Source organism: Gastrolobium bilobum, unplaced genomic scaffold (assembly GCF_033153095.1).
Source record: "Gastrolobium bilobum isolate Gb01-03AN ecotype WA unplaced genomic scaffold, APGP_CSIRO_Gbil_v1 utg24763, whole genome shotgun sequence".
NCBI classification, from domain to species: Eukaryota; Viridiplantae; Streptophyta; class Magnoliopsida; order Fabales; family Fabaceae; genus Gastrolobium; species Gastrolobium bilobum.
Window position 1 is genome coordinate 66,476 of NW_026898295.1, and position 16,685 is coordinate 83,160.

At 34.9% G+C, this 16,685-nt stretch overlaps 2 protein-coding genes across 3 annotated transcripts; both read left to right on the forward strand.

Moving 5' to 3' along the window:
- The first annotated feature begins 1,234 nt into the window (after nucleotides 1-1,234).
- Nucleotides 1,235-8,992, forward strand: LOC133314609 (transcription initiation factor IIA subunit 2). 2 transcript variants are annotated; one of them, XM_061516107.1, is made up of 4 exons: nucleotides 1,235-1,382; nucleotides 1,513-1,679; nucleotides 1,788-1,838; nucleotides 8,577-8,992. In XM_061516107.1, the coding sequence occupies exons 2-4, from the start codon at nucleotides 1,551-1,553 to the stop codon at nucleotides 8,715-8,717; spliced, it is 321 nt and encodes a 106-aa protein (XP_061372091.1). In that variant the 5' UTR covers nucleotides 1,235-1,382; nucleotides 1,513-1,550; the 3' UTR covers nucleotides 8,718-8,992. The 2 variants fall into 2 exon arrangements, with proteins under 2 accessions (XP_061372091.1, XP_061372092.1); XM_061516108.1 differs by having other exon boundaries at nucleotides 1,248-1,421.
- A 1,176-nt stretch (nucleotides 8,993-10,168) lies between these two features.
- LOC133314588 (pyridoxine/pyridoxamine 5'-phosphate oxidase 1, chloroplastic) lies at nucleotides 10,169-15,792 on the forward strand. The gene is made up of 14 exons (XM_061516082.1): nucleotides 10,169-10,485; nucleotides 10,563-10,748; nucleotides 10,861-10,899; nucleotides 11,173-11,340; nucleotides 11,473-11,578; nucleotides 12,043-12,209; nucleotides 12,355-12,597; nucleotides 12,737-12,825; nucleotides 12,977-13,027; nucleotides 13,128-13,218; nucleotides 14,146-14,250; nucleotides 14,342-14,412; nucleotides 14,637-14,732; nucleotides 15,442-15,792. Exons 1-14 carry the CDS (start codon nucleotides 10,339-10,341, stop codon nucleotides 15,506-15,508), a joined length of 1,626 nt encoding a protein of 541 aa, XP_061372066.1. The 5' UTR covers nucleotides 10,169-10,338; the 3' UTR covers nucleotides 15,509-15,792.
- The last annotated feature ends 893 nt before the right edge of the window (nucleotides 15,793-16,685 follow it).

A 16,685-nucleotide genomic window follows, 5' to 3' on the forward strand; every position in this document is an offset into this window, starting at 1 on the left:
ATTGTTTAATTCTATTATCACAATAGAATTGCAAAATGAAACTAATGTAACGATAAAAAGGGTGATGAAAAAAAAAAAACACAAAAAGTCCAACAACAACATATCTAGTTCACTTATTGGAACGATCATGCATTTATTCGAGTATTTTAATTAAATTGGTTCTAAGAATTTTGGTCAAATTCAAACTGCTTGAAAAGTACCATTGCTAGGATTTGCAGACTTTGTGAACTGTTACTTACAACATTTACCACAGATCAATTTTATATATTTTATTCAAGTGATTCAACCACGTGATCCACTACTAATTGAATTGATGATTCATTGATTTAATACCCAGATTAAGTCGATAAATCTTACTTTCCGAATCTAGCTAAACAATTGAAAGATTTGGAGGAAATCAAATGAGGAAATAAAGGGAATTTAAGCGAAGTGGGCTATGGGTGAGTGATTCAGGTAGTTATATGAAGATTATATGTTCTTTCCCTTCTTTCCAAAAAAAATTCTTTGATCAGAATAACATTATAAGTTCAAATTTAAGTGTTATTATTAAATAAAAATAAACATTTCTCCTAAAAGTTGTTAAGCTAGTTGATACTTGTATTTTTTTCAATTTAATTTATTTCATGTTTTCTTTCTCTCTCTCCTTTTTTTATATATATAAGAGATAAATTTATATTTTATAACATAAGAAATATTAATCCCTTCATTAAATAACATCATTATATAAGATTATAAGTTCAAATTTAAGTGTTATTATTCTACAACAAAAAATAAAAATTTCTTTCCAAAAAAAATTCTTTGAACAGAATAAGATCGTAAGTTCAAATTTAAGTGTTATTATTAAATAAAAATAAGCATATTTCTCCTTAAAGTTGTTAAGCTAGTTGATAGTTGTATTTTTTTAATGTAATTTATTTCATATTTTTTTCTCTCTCCTCTTTTTATATGTAAAAGAGATAAATTTATATTTTACAAATGAGAAATATTAATCCCTTCATTAAATAACATCAGTAGATTTGAAATTTGTCTTGATAATAATTAAGGAGTGTATCAAAAATAAAATAAAATTAAATAATGATATCATCACATGCTTCTCTCGCAGTATTCAAAATTATTTTAATATAATTATACTTTTCATCACATCATTTATTCGCACAATATACCAAAACAAGAGAGGCGTAAGGGCCAAAATGTCATTGCATATTGATCTTCTAGCTCGCACTATATATACCCTCAGCTCCAAACGCTAGGGTATAAAAAGCCCCAAATTTCTTGGCTCCCAAACGCTATCGGGCCAAACGTTAACCGAGAAGAAGAATTGAACAAGAACTGAAGAAGAAAGGAAAGAGCTGCTCTCAACTCTCAACGTCGCTACCCGATTCGTAATTTGGATTCCAACCCTAGATCTTTCTTTTTTCTCGGTCACTGCAATTTTTTCCCTAACATCTGACGCGATTTTTCTTCTGTATTATTTTTGTTATTAACGCACACTCTGTAATCTTGCTTGTGCAGTATCTGTTATCAACGCAGATCGCGTTTTGAAAGCAAGGATGGCGACGTTCGAACTGTACCGGAGGTCGACGATCGGAATGTGCCTTACCGAGACTTTGGACGAGATGGTTCAGAACGGCACTCTCAGCCCTGAGCTTGCTATTCAGGTTCTTGTTCAGTTCGACAAGGTACCTTATCATTCTCTCTCTCCTTTTTTTTTTTCAAAGTATGTCTTACCTGAATTTTAATTTTATTGATCTGTTTTGACGCCTATTTAATGGCATGTGGATTTATAGTCTATGACTGAAGCTTTGGAAACGCATGTTAAAAGCAAGGTCTCCATCAAGGTAACAGCGTTTATTCCCCCTTTCTTGTCTTGTGCTACAATTGTATTATCTGTTCTCGTTGTAGACTTTGTTAGCTATTGTCAATGTAATTCTTGGATGGGATAACTGGAGATAAGGTAACCATAGGGAGTTGCTACCTGATACAGTACTGTTACGGGCCTGGATAACCAGGATATAGTCCATGTCAAATCTATTTGGTCATGCCTGAAGAGGGAAATTAAGCTGCCCAATTATTTATATGATTATGTAGTAGGTTAAAGTCTTTGTGTATTTGAGTTACGGTTAGGGAAGTTACTTCATTTCTTTGAATTTGGATTACAATTACACTTGAATGATTGTGTAACTAACCCTGAACGTTTGAGGGTTGTATGTGGTAATAGAAGAAGCATAGAACTGTTTCCAGAATTTCTATCTCTTTCCCTCTCATTTTTATCTTTTCCCCTTTTCATCTTCTTCCCTGTTACATTGGTGCTTTAATTGGCACTCTTCCTCCTTTTTACCATGGCTTAAAATACTCTTGTGTGATTTGAACCACCATGTTGATGCTCTTCAAGAAGGATGTGAGGCTGCAAAACTCCATTGGGAGCAACAATTTATGAATCTTCAGGACTCTCATGCTCAATTACAGGAGACTCTGGCCATAATACAACAAGACATCGCTCAATTGTTGGAATTTCAGCAGACTTCCCTAGGTCAAACGATGGCTATTTCCTTGACGACCTTGCTGCTTCTTGGTTTCATGGGCTTTGATAAGGTCACATCTTCCTGGCCCATTTTTGTTACGATGTTGCTGCCCTATTTTGGACAATCTGAATTTGACGATCCGACAAGAACGTATACCAAATTGCGGCGAATTAATTTAGTATTAGATTATCAATCTGAATTTGAACTATTGATTACCCGAGTATAGGGCATTTCTGGAACACTCTTGCACATTGGCTTTGTTTCGGTTCTCAAACCTCCCTTCAAGATTCTCACTCCCCAACTCCAAGATTGGTACAAAGCATTTGCACTTGCACGCGTATATGAGAATTAGTTTGCAGACCTGAAACCTCAAAGGCCATGGCTCAATAAGAATACTTGAACTCCCCCCCCCCCCCCCCCCCCCCCCCCCCCCCCCCCCCCCCCCCCTTCCTCTCTTCCAGTGGTCCCTGCCTTACCATCCCCTTCCTCGGGTAAACAGATTGGATCCACCCCTATTTCCGCTTTGCCTATCTAATGTTTAACACCTCCCTAAATACAAGCATGGACGGACAAGGGTCTTTGTTTTAATTGTGATGAAAAATTTGTCTGTGGCCGTAAATGTAACAAGCCCACTGCTTTATTATACTTGGATTGAACATAAGATGTTTCCTTTGATCCAATTTGATATTATTTCCCCGGAACATGAAACTATTATTGATAGCCAACTTTCCCCAAAGATTAGCTTGAATGCATTATTGGGCCTTCAGTCATCCAATTCTTTTCAACTACTTGGTAAAGATACGTGTAAGAAATTACAGAAAATGGATGCAATTCGAGAGGCACCGCTTCTCTCCTAAGTTCCTAGTCCATTTCCAAATAATTGCCTCTTTCTCCATTTCTTTCCTCCGTATTTAGTATCCATACCCATATTTAGAATATTCTCTACTAACTAACCATTTTGTTGAGTCAGCATTGAGAGGTGGGAATCTCCTAAAATGCTCCTACAATACTCTTTTACAACTGGTGTTGTATCAGATAGAAATTGGTGATTTTGTGTGAATTATAGAGCATTGAATGCCGTTTCTATACAAGATAAATTTCCCCTTCCCACCATTGATGAATTGCATGGTGATACTATTTTCTCTAAATTGGATTTGCAGTCTGGATGTCACCAAATTTGCATGCACCTGAAAGACATTCATAAGATTGGACTGTTAACACAAAAAAGATGTTACCTTTGCAATTGGTGATCTTGTCTTGCTCTAGCTACAACCATACCGCCAGATACCAATCCACTGTCGCAAGTCTCAAAAGTTATTGTTGTGCTATTTTGGTCCCTTTTAGATCATCAAACGGATAGGGCAGGTGGCATACCGTTTGCTGCTATCGCCATCAGCCAAGATATAAAACGTATTTCATGTTTCTCCGTTGCATTCCTTCAAAGCGACCCAAGCATATCGTATCCACCTTTTGCTTCTTTAGGTACCATTGGCCCACACCATTCTCCATGTGCAATAGCGGCATCCCGCTCAATTAGGCATCGTGGTCGTCTGGTTCCACAGGTTTTAGTCGAGTGGGAGGGACTTTCTCTTGAAGACAGTACATGGGAGGACACATTCTCTACGGGGTCTCTTCACAGTCTCAAGTGGTAGGGGTGATGGGCCTAAAGGCGTGGACTGTTATGGTTTCACAGTTCATTAAATGTGTGAACATGGTGACTTTATCTAAGGAAGTTGTTAGAGAGGAGAAAAGATTGGAGGGCTTCATAGATTCAAGACAAACAGATGGGACTTTGGTATCTTCTACAAACACTAGATGGACCAAGATTTACCTAGCGTAAAGCAGAACCATAGATGAAGTTGGGGCACGATTTAGTGGTGAAGAGATGAATGGTACAATGGGTGAGCTGAATAATGGATAGGATGCAATAACCCTTGCATCATGTATTGTTGAACAAAATGGCGTTTCTACTCACTTGGGTGACATGCACAACAAAGTGGAGACCATAGTATTAATGCATTTAATTTCATGCTAATTTGAATTTTAAATCCAGCCCTTTGATTGGGTTCGTAGGAGCAGTGCAATCTCACCTGTTCATCTGACCTTGTGTTTTCTCCTACTCATCGCATGGTAATTAAACCTCAATCCGGTCCCATTAATCTGATTGGACGTCACAACCGTGCAATCTCAACGGCACCCCCGTTCTATATCTCTCTCTCTCTTCCCCTTTTCTTCTTCTCCCCTATTACAGGTACCCAGGGTATTTGTGTCCTTAATAAGCTGCAAACATTTATTGGTTGCTAGTTTTCACTGTAAATTTTGACATTACTGAGTATAGCCAACAAACAATAAATGGCTTGACAACTAAAAAATTTGGATGCCATATTAAGCCCTGTAAATAATGCTAATTTGATTATCTTTGTCAACATGGTGAAAAAGGTATAATTGTCTGATAGTGCCAATTGATAGGCATGTTTATGAAGTTCTTTATTGCCTTCAATTTTTTTTTTAATACTTGAATTTGTATGGTAGAGATCTTCATAATCTGCAGCATTAAGAACTTTTATGAAGTGGGGTAAAAGTGAATTTATTCACATGATTCTTTTGGATTTTAGTTTGTATTTACAATTAATGAAGTCACTGCTTGCAGGATTGTTTGATCATTGTATTTATTCTTCCCCTTGAAAGAAGTTCTTTTGTTTTTTGTTGCGGTAACAAGATTTTATGTGGCTATTTTTTTTATAGTAGTTAATTGTGCCGCAATAGCGCTGCGAATCGCACTGTATGTGCGTTGCGGTGCCTCGCCGTAAGAAATTGTGTCGCACCGCGTCGGAACGCAATAGTGGCCATTGTGGTCGCATTTTCGGCCATATTACGGTCATAAGGCAAAATGTCAATTTTGTCCTCAATTTAAATGTGTAAAGACATTTTTTAAGGGTTTTTTAGTGTATTTGCCTCTCTCTGTGTCTCTTTCAGTCACTTCTGCTATTTGTGCCTTTTAAAAATTGTTTCTTTTCGTCATTATTTCTATCATATGTCTATTGCGCAATTTTCGCAACCGCAACCTGCTATAGCGCTATAACGTTTTTTGGGGTTAGCTGCGACAGGCCGCAATCTGCATTTGATAACTTTGTTTTTTTTGTTGACTAAAGATTATAGTTATCCAATATTGAATTGAAGCTCCTACACTTTTGTCAAACATTCTGCCCATACAATTTTTGTTTTTCTGGTGGTGTATAGACATAAGAGGGCAAGCCTAGAGCAGTAGTAAAACGGTTCTTTTGTGATTGAAAGGTCACGGGTTTGAATATGAGAAATAGTCTCTTTGCAAATGTGTAAGGGTAAGACTACGTGGATTGTCCTCATTCTTACTCTCCATAGTTGGGGTTTAATGGGGAGTGTAGTGGTTTTTGGTGTTATATAAACACATAAAAACACTTTCTTTTTTTTTAATGTTGACAATAGAATATTCTAGGAATGGTTGTTTTGAATTATGGAAACTTTCTTATATTTAGGATCCCCCTGGATCCACTCACTGACGATGGGCTTTTTTGTTTTTTATGTTCTCTATTTAAGTTCTTTTAAAATATTCCAGAATGTATATTGGTTTTTTGAGCTGAATATGTGTGCACTTGAAATCTAATTTATGGCTGAATTATGCACACTATCATTTTTCTAACTCAATAACAGGGCGTTGGGCTTTGTATTTGCAAAACTATCAATCCAATTTATTCCAAACATATTGTTGATTCAAATAGAGAGTTGACATGGATTATCCATCCATAAATGACCATTTTACTAAATTTTATGGCTTTAAACATTTGAGTTTCATTTGGTGTGTATGTAATCCACTACTCATAATCAGTTGATGGCCAATGTCTGGAAATAAAATTTTGAGCAACTATGCATTTATCTTTACCATGAATTGCCATTTTTTTGTCATTATAACTACCATTAATATTTTATTATTTAGGGAAAAGTTCATAAACCCCCATTTGGTTTACTCTTTTTATCACTTATACCGCTTTTTTCATATCAATTACCCCCTTGTGATTTTTTTCTATCGAAGTTCTCCTTTAACACTGTTAATAATTTATCTAACTTGTCCATTTTACCTTTTGTTATCTCTCTCTCACCTTCAATCCATCCAAGCTGATTCTCACTAATTATTTTGGTTTCTGACATATGACTAGGAGTAGAATCAGCACTTTTATTATCATCACTTGTAGCTGAGTAGTAGGGGAATTGGGAACGGGCGCATGAGGAGAGGAATCAATGTTTTGATCCTTGTCTGAATGTTGGTGTTGCAAAGTGGCATCAACAACCTCCATATCAGAATTACCATGGGAGTTATCCCCCGGTTTATCACCATCCTCCGTCTCTAAGCTTTATGCCCATAACCACGTAAACGTTATATTAGTTATATAATTAGCATCATTTCATGATTCATTCAAGATTTATAACAACAGAATGCAGAATGACGATGACGAAGAAGATGAAAACCCAAGCCCTAAGTTAAAATATTATATACTTCATAGTCAAAGCCAAACAATGGAAAAGTTAAAATATTATTTGAGACAAGGGTAAAATAGACAAGTTAACTCAATTATTAACAGTGTTAAAGGAGAACTTGGATGGAAAAAAATTACATGGGGGTAATTGATAAGAAAAAAAGTATAGGGGTGTACATGATAAAAGAGTAAACTACTGGGGAATTTATGAACTTTTCCCTATTATTTATTTATGGTCATTATGGTTTTCCTCATGTAGCCTTTTCCTATATAGTCTCTCTCTCTCTTATGTTTTCTCTCCTTTATGGAGATTGGAGATGCCCCATCTGAAGAGGTTTCTTTTGGTTCCCCTGGGGAAGCTGTATAAGAAACAGAAAATGCATAGCTTTTGGCTTTACTGGCAGAAATCTTCACAGAAAATTGAATTATTATTTCAAAGTGAACCCTGAAAGACACTACAGAAAAAGGAAACAAAAAGAGTAACGTTTCAGAATTTTTAAATTTTGTTTTCCATCTCCATTTGATTTAGTATCCTCTTTTCTCTCGTTGAACCTAATATATAACTGTTCTCCTTGTGGCTGATCCTGTTCAATATAATGTTATGAACTTATGTTACATAATTAGCTGACTAGCTTGAAATGTAGAAGATTTATCATTTCTACCTTGGATGTTTAGCCTTATTATTGTTATTTTGTGTATAGAAGCAAAATTGAATAATGGAAAAGAAAAGTAAATATGAGAGTTATCCTCCATTATGCTTTAATGGCCAAAAATTGAAGCGAATATGGGAAAGAGAAATACGTTATCCTAAAAGAGCTCTCCAATCACTCTATCTGCAAGAGTCGCTTTCTTTGTAAATTGATATTTTTCTAATCTTCTGATTCACATAGCTAAAAAGAGTTCATCCCATAAAACTAAGATTCTTGTGCTGATCCAGGGATATTAGTCTTTCTTAGACATCTTGGAATTAAAGTTCATCTCAAAGATATTAGTCTTTGTTCTATTGATCCAGGGAACGATTTCAACATCATGGAATTAAATCTAGATTTAATCTAAATCTAGGGTATTTGATTTTATATGAATCCTTAGACAAATCTGCTGAGACATTATCGTATAATTTGTCATTACTATTGCAATCTGAATTGCATGTTTTTGCCTCCAAATGAAAATACGAGAGTTGAAGTTTTATGATTTGACACCACTGATTTTACTATATTAGCTGGGAAGCTTTTGAATGCTTGTTGAAATGGCAAGGTTCATGTTTCATGGAATTTTAATGCTAATTTGATTGTATGCTGCTATTTTGTGTTGCTGGTACGTTTAGCTGCAGCTAATCTTGAAATAACCTTTCGGCAGTGAATCATCCTGTACCTTATTTTAGATTTGTAATTAATTAGTTAAACTGATGATATTGTCTTTGTAAGGCGATAAATGTAGTTATTCCGTCTCTCGTCCTTCATTACTAGTATACTGCTGTTGGCCTCTCTATGGGCTTAGTGAAACCTGACCTGTTTTCTTTTTCTCTTTCACTGTTCAATTACAGGGGCATCTCCACACTTACAGATTTTGTGACAATGTTTGGACCTTCATGTTACAAGATGCAATGATTAAGACTGACGACTGCCAAGAGAATGTTGGACGAGTTAAAATAGTGGCATGTGATTCGAAGTTGCTTACACAATAATATGCCCAATGTCCGCTGCATTGTCAACAAGGGGAAATTGTCCTCATCTACTGGTACTATGGAAATTATGGCAAGACAGTAGTGACAGATGATCTTAATTCTTGCGGGAACTAGCAACTATTGAACGTTATGTATTTAAAAGCCATTCATATTCATAACTTTAGTTAAATTAATATTACGCTAAAAATGCTGAATGGAATCGGATGAAGATACTCTGTTTCTCTGTACTTTGTTCTGTTCTTCCGGGGGTACTAGTAAACGAATTTATTTATGTCCAGCGGATTATATCATGAATTCTGGAATGTCGTCTAAACTTTTACTCAACAACTTATCTCAATATTCCATATCAAAAAAAGAGGATAGGCATGGGAAATGTGAGGAATAATAGCCTACTAGAGCAATGCTACATAAGCTTTTTGCATTTTAATATATTTGCCTTTATATTACTATTACCAATTTTATTTTATTTTAACAAATTGGTATGTACTCTTACTTAACTGAAGGAGTTGGAATGATTTTTCATATGCATCGTTGAATGAAATGGAAGAAAAGGAAGAATTTTGAAAGGTTTTACAAAATTTTGCATATATGTTTATTTTTTAAAATGAAAACAAATATTAGAAGATAAGTATTCTTTCTTTCTTTTTTTTTATTAATAATATCACATTAAAGTGGTAATTCTTTTACCTTTTATCTTCATTTTCTTTCTTTAATTTTTAATTTTTATTCTTTTTAGGATCAAACATTACCTTTGTTTTGATGGATATGATTATATTTCAAAATATTGTTTAGATAAATTTAAAAATATATTTAATTAACATTTAATATTTTTCAAAATTCAACATGGGAGTAGAAATTATATTTGAAACGGTACTTACATTCTCACAATGTGAAAGTAACATATTTACCTGTCATTATCATGGGAATAAAAATGAAGTGAAGTATGGAAATGACATTTTTTATAAATTAATAAGGTCTGAAATCATTTTTAAGAAATTACTAAAAAATATAAGAATTCGATATTTTTAAATTTAATTTTAAATATAACTTACGAATCATTATAAAAAAGGATTTGTTTTTTCTAATGTTACTTTGGATAACTTTATCTAATGTTCATCAAAACGACGTCGTTTTGGGACGGAAATCGTGGTATTTTTGTAATTTTAATTTATTTCAGGGTTATGATAGTCTTTATCACTCTAATTTTTTAATTTTTCAACCCCAAAACGACGTCGTTTCGATGAACATTAGATAAAGTTATCTAAAGTAACATCGGAAACGTTTTTCTCATAAAAAAATACAGCCGCCTGAATATTTAAAAAAAAAATGCCAAATTCGATTCTAACGAAGAAAAGAATAGATATATTTTTTAGTAGATAAAAGTTTGAATAAGGGAGAAAATAATAAATATATTCTAATTTATATATTTTTCCAACCAAGATGAGAAACGGAACGGATACTGATTTTCTACCGAATTTCGAACGGAGAAGGGGGAGCCAAGTAGCCAACGGGTCAACAAATCGAGAAAATGATTCGGGAACACTCGAATACCATTATCACCTTTTACGGTTTTAGGAAGCTACAGTGAACAGTGATGAGATGAAGAACCAGAAACTAACCGATGCGTTCATTACTGGTGAAGGGAAGAAGAACCATGACATGCCTATTCCTTACCCATTCACTCACTCATACCCATAATAACGCTCTACACGCCACCATTCGCACCTTCTCTCCTTCTCTCCACAAACCTCTCTTTCAATTCTTCTCCGTAAGCCATTTCTTTTCCTTATCAAATCAATGCTTTTCTCTTAAATCTTCACACTTATATTTGCTTTTTTCTCTCAGGGTATTCTCAGGCCTGGAATTCGAGCATTTTCGACCAAGTTCAGTGGTGGAGCCACAGTAACTGATTTGGGGCAAAGCATGGGGAGTTTCGACTCTGACTCTGTAACTTACCTGACGCAGCTTGAAGCCGCTGAGATTGATGAGACACTCATGGGTCCTCTTGGCTTCAGTGTCGACCAGCTCATGGTCAATGTTCATCGCAGTTTTTGCCTCTACTCTATTTTTTTTTTTATATACATATATATATGTTAATGCTTAACGCCTTCGATTTCTGTTCTTTGTGCACTTTCAATTGCAGGAATTGGCTGGTTTGAGCGTCGCTGCCTCCATATCTGAGGTATTTGGTTTGCTAGGTTTCATCTCAATTGGACAAAAAATAAAAATAAAAAATGTAAACTTTGCAAAATTGAAACCAAGTAGGCTGCTTCAAACGAGAAAACCTGATAGTGTTTTTTATGCAACCATGAAAGTATTCTTGTCTGTTTGTAGTTTACATTAGTCTGAGTTATGAATGAGAAATCATTCTCTGAGGAAAATTTGTTCTCTTTCTCTATGAATTCCTGTCCACAAAAGCTGATGCGTTTGTAGTTGAATTGTTTTTCATTCACAGGTTTACAAACCTAGTGAGTATAGTCGTGTTCTTACTATTTGTGGTCCTGGTAACAATGGTGGTGATGGTCTGGTGGCTGCCCGTCACCTGCATCACTTTGGTTATAAGCCCTTGGTCTGCTACCCAAAGCGTACCCCCAAGCCTCTTTATGCTGGATTAGTTACTCAGGTAGGATGGAACTCAAGTTGACATAGTTTTAAATCAATTGTGTTTTGTTTTTTTTGTTCTTGTATCTCCTTGCCATTTATTTCTTTCCGTTTATTATGAGTTGCTGAGAATCATGAAATGTTGATGCTGTAGCTTGAAGCACTGTCAATCCCATTCTTGTCAGTGGAAGATCTACCGTCAGATTTCTCAAATGACTTTGACATTCTAGTAGATGCGATGTTTGGGTTCTCATTTCATGGTAGTTTACATATTTTTCTTAAAAAGTAGTTTCTGATAATGTATATTTGCTTTGTTCTCACCAATGTTTTGAAAACTAGGGATTGAACAACTTACTGTTATTGCTGCTTTTCTGCCTCTAAGCATTGTCTTGCCTATGCTGCTTATCTGTTTATTTATGTATGCTTCCTCATCATTTCTATGATTATTGTCTCTTCTGAACTTTCTGGCATGCCTTTCCTCTTGGAGGGTCGCTCATGGGATCCATGTTAGAATAAATATGAGTGCTACAATTCTAAACAATAGTTTACCCCAATCTTTCCAAGTCCTTTTCTGAACTTCGGACTCTCTTCTCATAGTCATTTAAACTAAATAGGCTTTATCTATTATTAAGACAGGATCTGAATTCTGAACTACTGTGTAAGTTTTTGAACAAATAACTCCATTTAATTTCATATTTGACTTTGTTATTTTCTGATTATTCAGGTTCTCCAAGGCCTCCTTTTGATGATTTGATCCAAAGACTTGTTTCTTTACATAATTATAATCAAGTTGGCCAAAAAAGATCAGTTATAGTCTCTGTAGATATTCCCTCTGGGTGGCATGTTGAAGAAGGAGATGTTGATGGTACAGGCATCAAACCTGATATGTTGGTATGTTTCTCAGGGATATATCTGTTTCATTATTTGTTTCTTTAAACATTAGAATTTAGATATAATATCCTAAGATATTTCTTTTAAATGTAAATTGTGTTTCTATTGAGAGACCATCCCACTGATGTGCTTAAGTTTTCTATAGGTTTCTTTGACAGCCCCAAAATTATGTGCAAAGAAGTTTGGTGGTCCTCACCACTTTCTAGGAGGTAGATTTGTCCCACCTGCTATTGCAGAAAAATATAAACTTATACTTCCACCATATCCTGGAACTTCCATGTGTGTCAGAATTGGAAAGCCTCCTCAAATTGATATTTCAGCTCTAAGAGAGAACTACATCTCTCCAGAATTTCTTGAAGAGCAGGTGGAGGCAGACCCCATTAAACAGGTAAAGTTTATGTTAAACAATACTGTTTGTCACAGTTGTTGCTTTTCTTATTCTTTTGAGTACTGAGTATTTTGAGTACTAGGACTTCAATGGCTACGAATACTTGTCAATGTACATCTATTTTATTTGTGACATGCAGTTTCGTAAATGGTTTGATGGTGCGTTGGCTGCTGGTTTGAAGGAACCAAATGCCATGGCCTTGTCAACTGTAGGGAAGGATGGAAAACCGTAAGATCAGCTTCTCTGTTTTTTTATGTTAAAATACTGTTTGCCTAAAGATCAGTGGGCTCTTGTAAAATGAACTACTCTCACATACTTCGATAATATGTGTAATATCTGAACTAAAATTTCCAAATTAATCTACTTCATTCTGCTGCAGCTCATCACGAATAGTATTGCTTAAAGGTTTGGACAAGGATGGATTTGTGTGGTTAGTACTAATCTGTTATTTTTGCATTATAACTGTTTTGGCAATGCTATTTGGGAAATGGTTGTTTGTGTTGTTCACCTACTACAATCACTTTATACAGGTACACAAACTATGAAAGTCAAAAGGGACATGAATTATCTGAAAATCCACATGCATCACTTCTTTTTTACTGGGACGGTTTAAACCGGCAGGTGATTATTCTTCTCATTCTAGCTAGCTGAATCTTCAGATTGATTTGTTCTTACATGGACTTGATGAGGTTGATTTTTTGAGTATCTTCCTTCTTCTGTGAAGCAAATGGCCGCAGCTTGCCATAATGTACTTTCCTAGGGAGGAAAAATGAGGATAAGTATAATATTTGATAGTTAATACTCCTGAAGAGTAATGTTTAAGACGTGGATGACTAAAATTCTTTCAGATGATATAACTTAGGGGATTGGAATATCTATTATCAACCTCATAGCTGAAGCATGCTGCATCCATGAAAATATTAAGGCAAGTATTGAGAGATATGTCCAGACAAAGAAGTGACATAGAAAGGCATATACTAGTACATACATTTAATAACTTAATACTACAGAAAAGTTCCTGATTGTAAAGCTACATGCATTGTTTGTTAGAGTGATATTTTAACTTAACCTTTTTGGATTTACATGATATATATCTTAGGACAACTTGCCAAATAAGTGAGCCAAGATGAACTAAAGCATGTGTCTCCTATACAAATTTATTACTTAATATTTTATTACTATTATTTTGCATTTGCTCACTTGTTTTACATTGATAAAGAAACAAAAATGTATACCTTTTGATACATATTATTAAAATTACAACTTCTTTGAAAATGTACTTAGAAAAAAATTAATCAAAATGTAGTAGTATTACTTGTAACAAAGGTTTTCTGCAAGTCAACATTTATGTTTGTTAATATTTAATAGCTTCTTATTGTTATTTTTCAAAGTTGGAACTGTGGTTTGTGTACCAATTTAACATGATGCATTCAGTTCAATAACGCAAACTCCATGTCATTGTGCTTTTTGGAGGCATGCCTCATAACTAATTGAAAACAATATCTAACAGTTTGTTGTCTATTCCTTTTTTATTAATTTTTTCCCTAGGTACGGGTGGAGGGGTCTGTTCAGAAAGTCTCTGATGAAGAATCAGAGCAGTATTTTCATAGCCGTCCTAGAGGGAGTCAGATTGGAGCAATTGTCAGCAAGCAGGTCTACTTCTGCTTCACTTCAATTAATCTAGTTGTTATATATCCAAATGATATGATATGTAAACTTATAATTTCAATTTCTTGATCGTTAGAGTACTGTAGTGCCTGGCAGGCATGTTCTTCATCAGGAGTACAAAGAGCTGGAACAAAAATACGCTGATGGGTAAGTTATTGAACAGCTTCTTTTGACTCAATGTTGTGAATTTGGATAAAATCTGTTAGTCCCATGTGATGGTCAATAATTGAACATTTTTCTACCACATCTTCCGTTGGCTTGGATTTGGAAATATAATTAGCTCATCGTCTCATTTGGCCAAGAGTATACCCCTTCCTCCCATTTGTTAACTCTAAGGGAACTGGAAATAATACTGTTTTTGCTGCTTGCAGAAGCTTGATCCCTAAACCTAAGAACTGGGGAGGATACAGGCTAACACCACAACTGTTTGAGTTTTGGCAAGGACAGAAATCTCGCTTGCATGACAGGTGTCTGTTCCCCCGATTATGATAGGTTTCTTGTTTTCAAATTGCCTGTTTTAACATTGATGAAGTTAAAGAGCATGTACGTAATGACTTTTAAGTCAAAATATGTTGGGTTTTCAATGCACTTAAGATCTATGTATGCTATCAATTTGAGTTGATCTATCCTAGTCTGGCTACTTGGTTATTATAACATTATAAAGTAATCTGCCACATCTGTAATAATATTATAACGTTTTTTATTTTAAAAACTTGTTATTTACTATTTTTCCCCCCACAAATCGAATTACTTAAATAAGTTTATGAGGGTTATATTGAAGATTTACACCCAAAAGCTGTTGCTACATCTTTCTTCTCTCATTAGTCACCGTATCCTGAGATTGCTTTGGATATACTTGTTCCTGAGTTTTTTTTCAAGGTTTAGTATTAGTATTTTAATTTTAAATTAGGGTTTTCAGTTTGGGATTATTTGTTATTTAGGGAGTTTATCCTATTTTGGATTATCTTATTCCACTACAGAATGGGGTCATCTTATTAGGGTGTTTTGTTAGGTTGGGTCTATAAATATATAGTTGGTGTAAGCATTTCCCGAACTCTTCTGCATAATAATAAAGTATTGAGATTTACTAAGCATTTTCCCCTATATGTGTACTTGATATACAGTGTGAGGCCATGAGAAATTCTGAATGATATTCTGTGCCTGTTTTATTGACAGGTTGCGATATGTTCCCCACGAGATCAATGGACAGCGGTTATGGAAAGTTGAACGATTGGCCCCCTAATCATTTTCTTTTTCTTTTTCAGTATCCCGACGTGTGAAAAATAAGGGAATATATGGCGTTGTGTTCTTTCCTTTTGGCAAGTTTTTTTTTTTTTTTCTTTCCCAGCATTCTAAATAGACTTGATCGCAGGATCTTAATTGTAAGTGCAATTTTTCAAAAAGATGAGCTTTGCCCCGCTGAATATTTGTAAAATGGAGATCCATGTCTAATTTAAAGTTAAGATTGGGATATGCAATTCCATCGGAATAGTGCAGCATACTGTATGCATGCAAATCTCAAATAAATAAATCAGTTGGTATCATATGATATATGATAGCCTCAACAGTTCAATTAGTTAACCTGAATTATATTCATTTCAAAAGTGGCAAGTACAAAAAGCTTTCCATTACCTTAAACGCTGTCCTGTAAACAGTAATCGATAATAATGATGTGAATATTTACCTTCTATTTATTGTTCGATGCTAGTTGCTCTCCCCGTAACTTGTATTAATAAGCCCTCGCGTGCATTTGTCATATTAGATATCTACCTAACGTTTGTTGGCCACTTGTGATCCCAAATATTATGACATGTTTCAGGTTGTTATTCTTTTACAGCTCTATTTAATACGCTAAATTATATTGTATTGTAGTTGTTATATATTTGGGCAACCAAGGCAAGTTGGGGAGTTCATTTTTTCTGAATCTAATCATGGTCCCGTGGATCCTAAAGCATGAGATATTCTAATATATTGTGATTGTTCGTAAGTGTAATTCGAGCTTTGATTATTTACAAAGAGGAGGTTTGAAACCGACACTTGACTAACTATTAAATAGAACCTCTCTTTCTAGTGATAAGAAACTTTATTTCTATCAAGGCTGAGCTTTTTGCCAGTTATGAATACCTTTGTTGAAAGACGTCTCAAAATGGAGGGTGAATATGCAGTATATTTGTTGTCTGCATATAACCTCATATCATCTATGCACTGATCTTCAGTGAACAACAAAAGGGGCTCCTGTTGAAATATGACGAGGGCGAAGGCATTTTCTATTCAAGATGAGGCCCCTTTCTTTTCATTTTCTTATCGTGTGAGTATAATGCTTCTCCAAAAGCTTGGACGCTTCTTCTATGGACTTGTCTTGATATTATGGTGCAATTGTTTTGGTTAAGGTCGATCATAACCAAATTGGGCTCCACCAT

What these genes read in the sequence shown, in the direction of transcription:
- LOC133314609 (XM_061516107.1), top strand. Translation starts at nt 1,551, where the DNA reads ATGGCGACGTTCGAACTGTACCGGAGGTCGACGATCGGAATGTGCCTT. An exon ending in TTCTTGTTCAGTTCGACAAG is followed by an intron (nt 1,680 to 1,787) that starts GTACCTTATCAT and finishes GTGGATTTATAG; the next exon opens with TCTATGACTGAAGCTTTGGA. An exon ending in AAAGCAAGGTCTCCATCAAG is followed by an intron (nt 1,839 to 8,576) that starts GTAACAGCGTTT and finishes GTTCAATTACAG; the next exon opens with GGGCATCTCCACACTTACAG.
- LOC133314588 (XM_061516082.1), top strand. Translation starts at nt 10,339, where the DNA reads ATGCGTTCATTACTGGTGAAGGGAAGAAGAACCATGACATGCCTATTC. An exon ending in TCAGTGTCGACCAGCTCATG is followed by an intron (nt 10,749 to 10,860) that starts GTCAATGTTCAT and finishes TTTCAATTGCAG; the next exon opens with GAATTGGCTGGTTTGAGCGT. An exon ending in ATGCTGGATTAGTTACTCAG is followed by an intron (nt 11,341 to 11,472) that starts GTAGGATGGAAC and finishes TTGATGCTGTAG; the next exon opens with CTTGAAGCACTGTCAATCCC.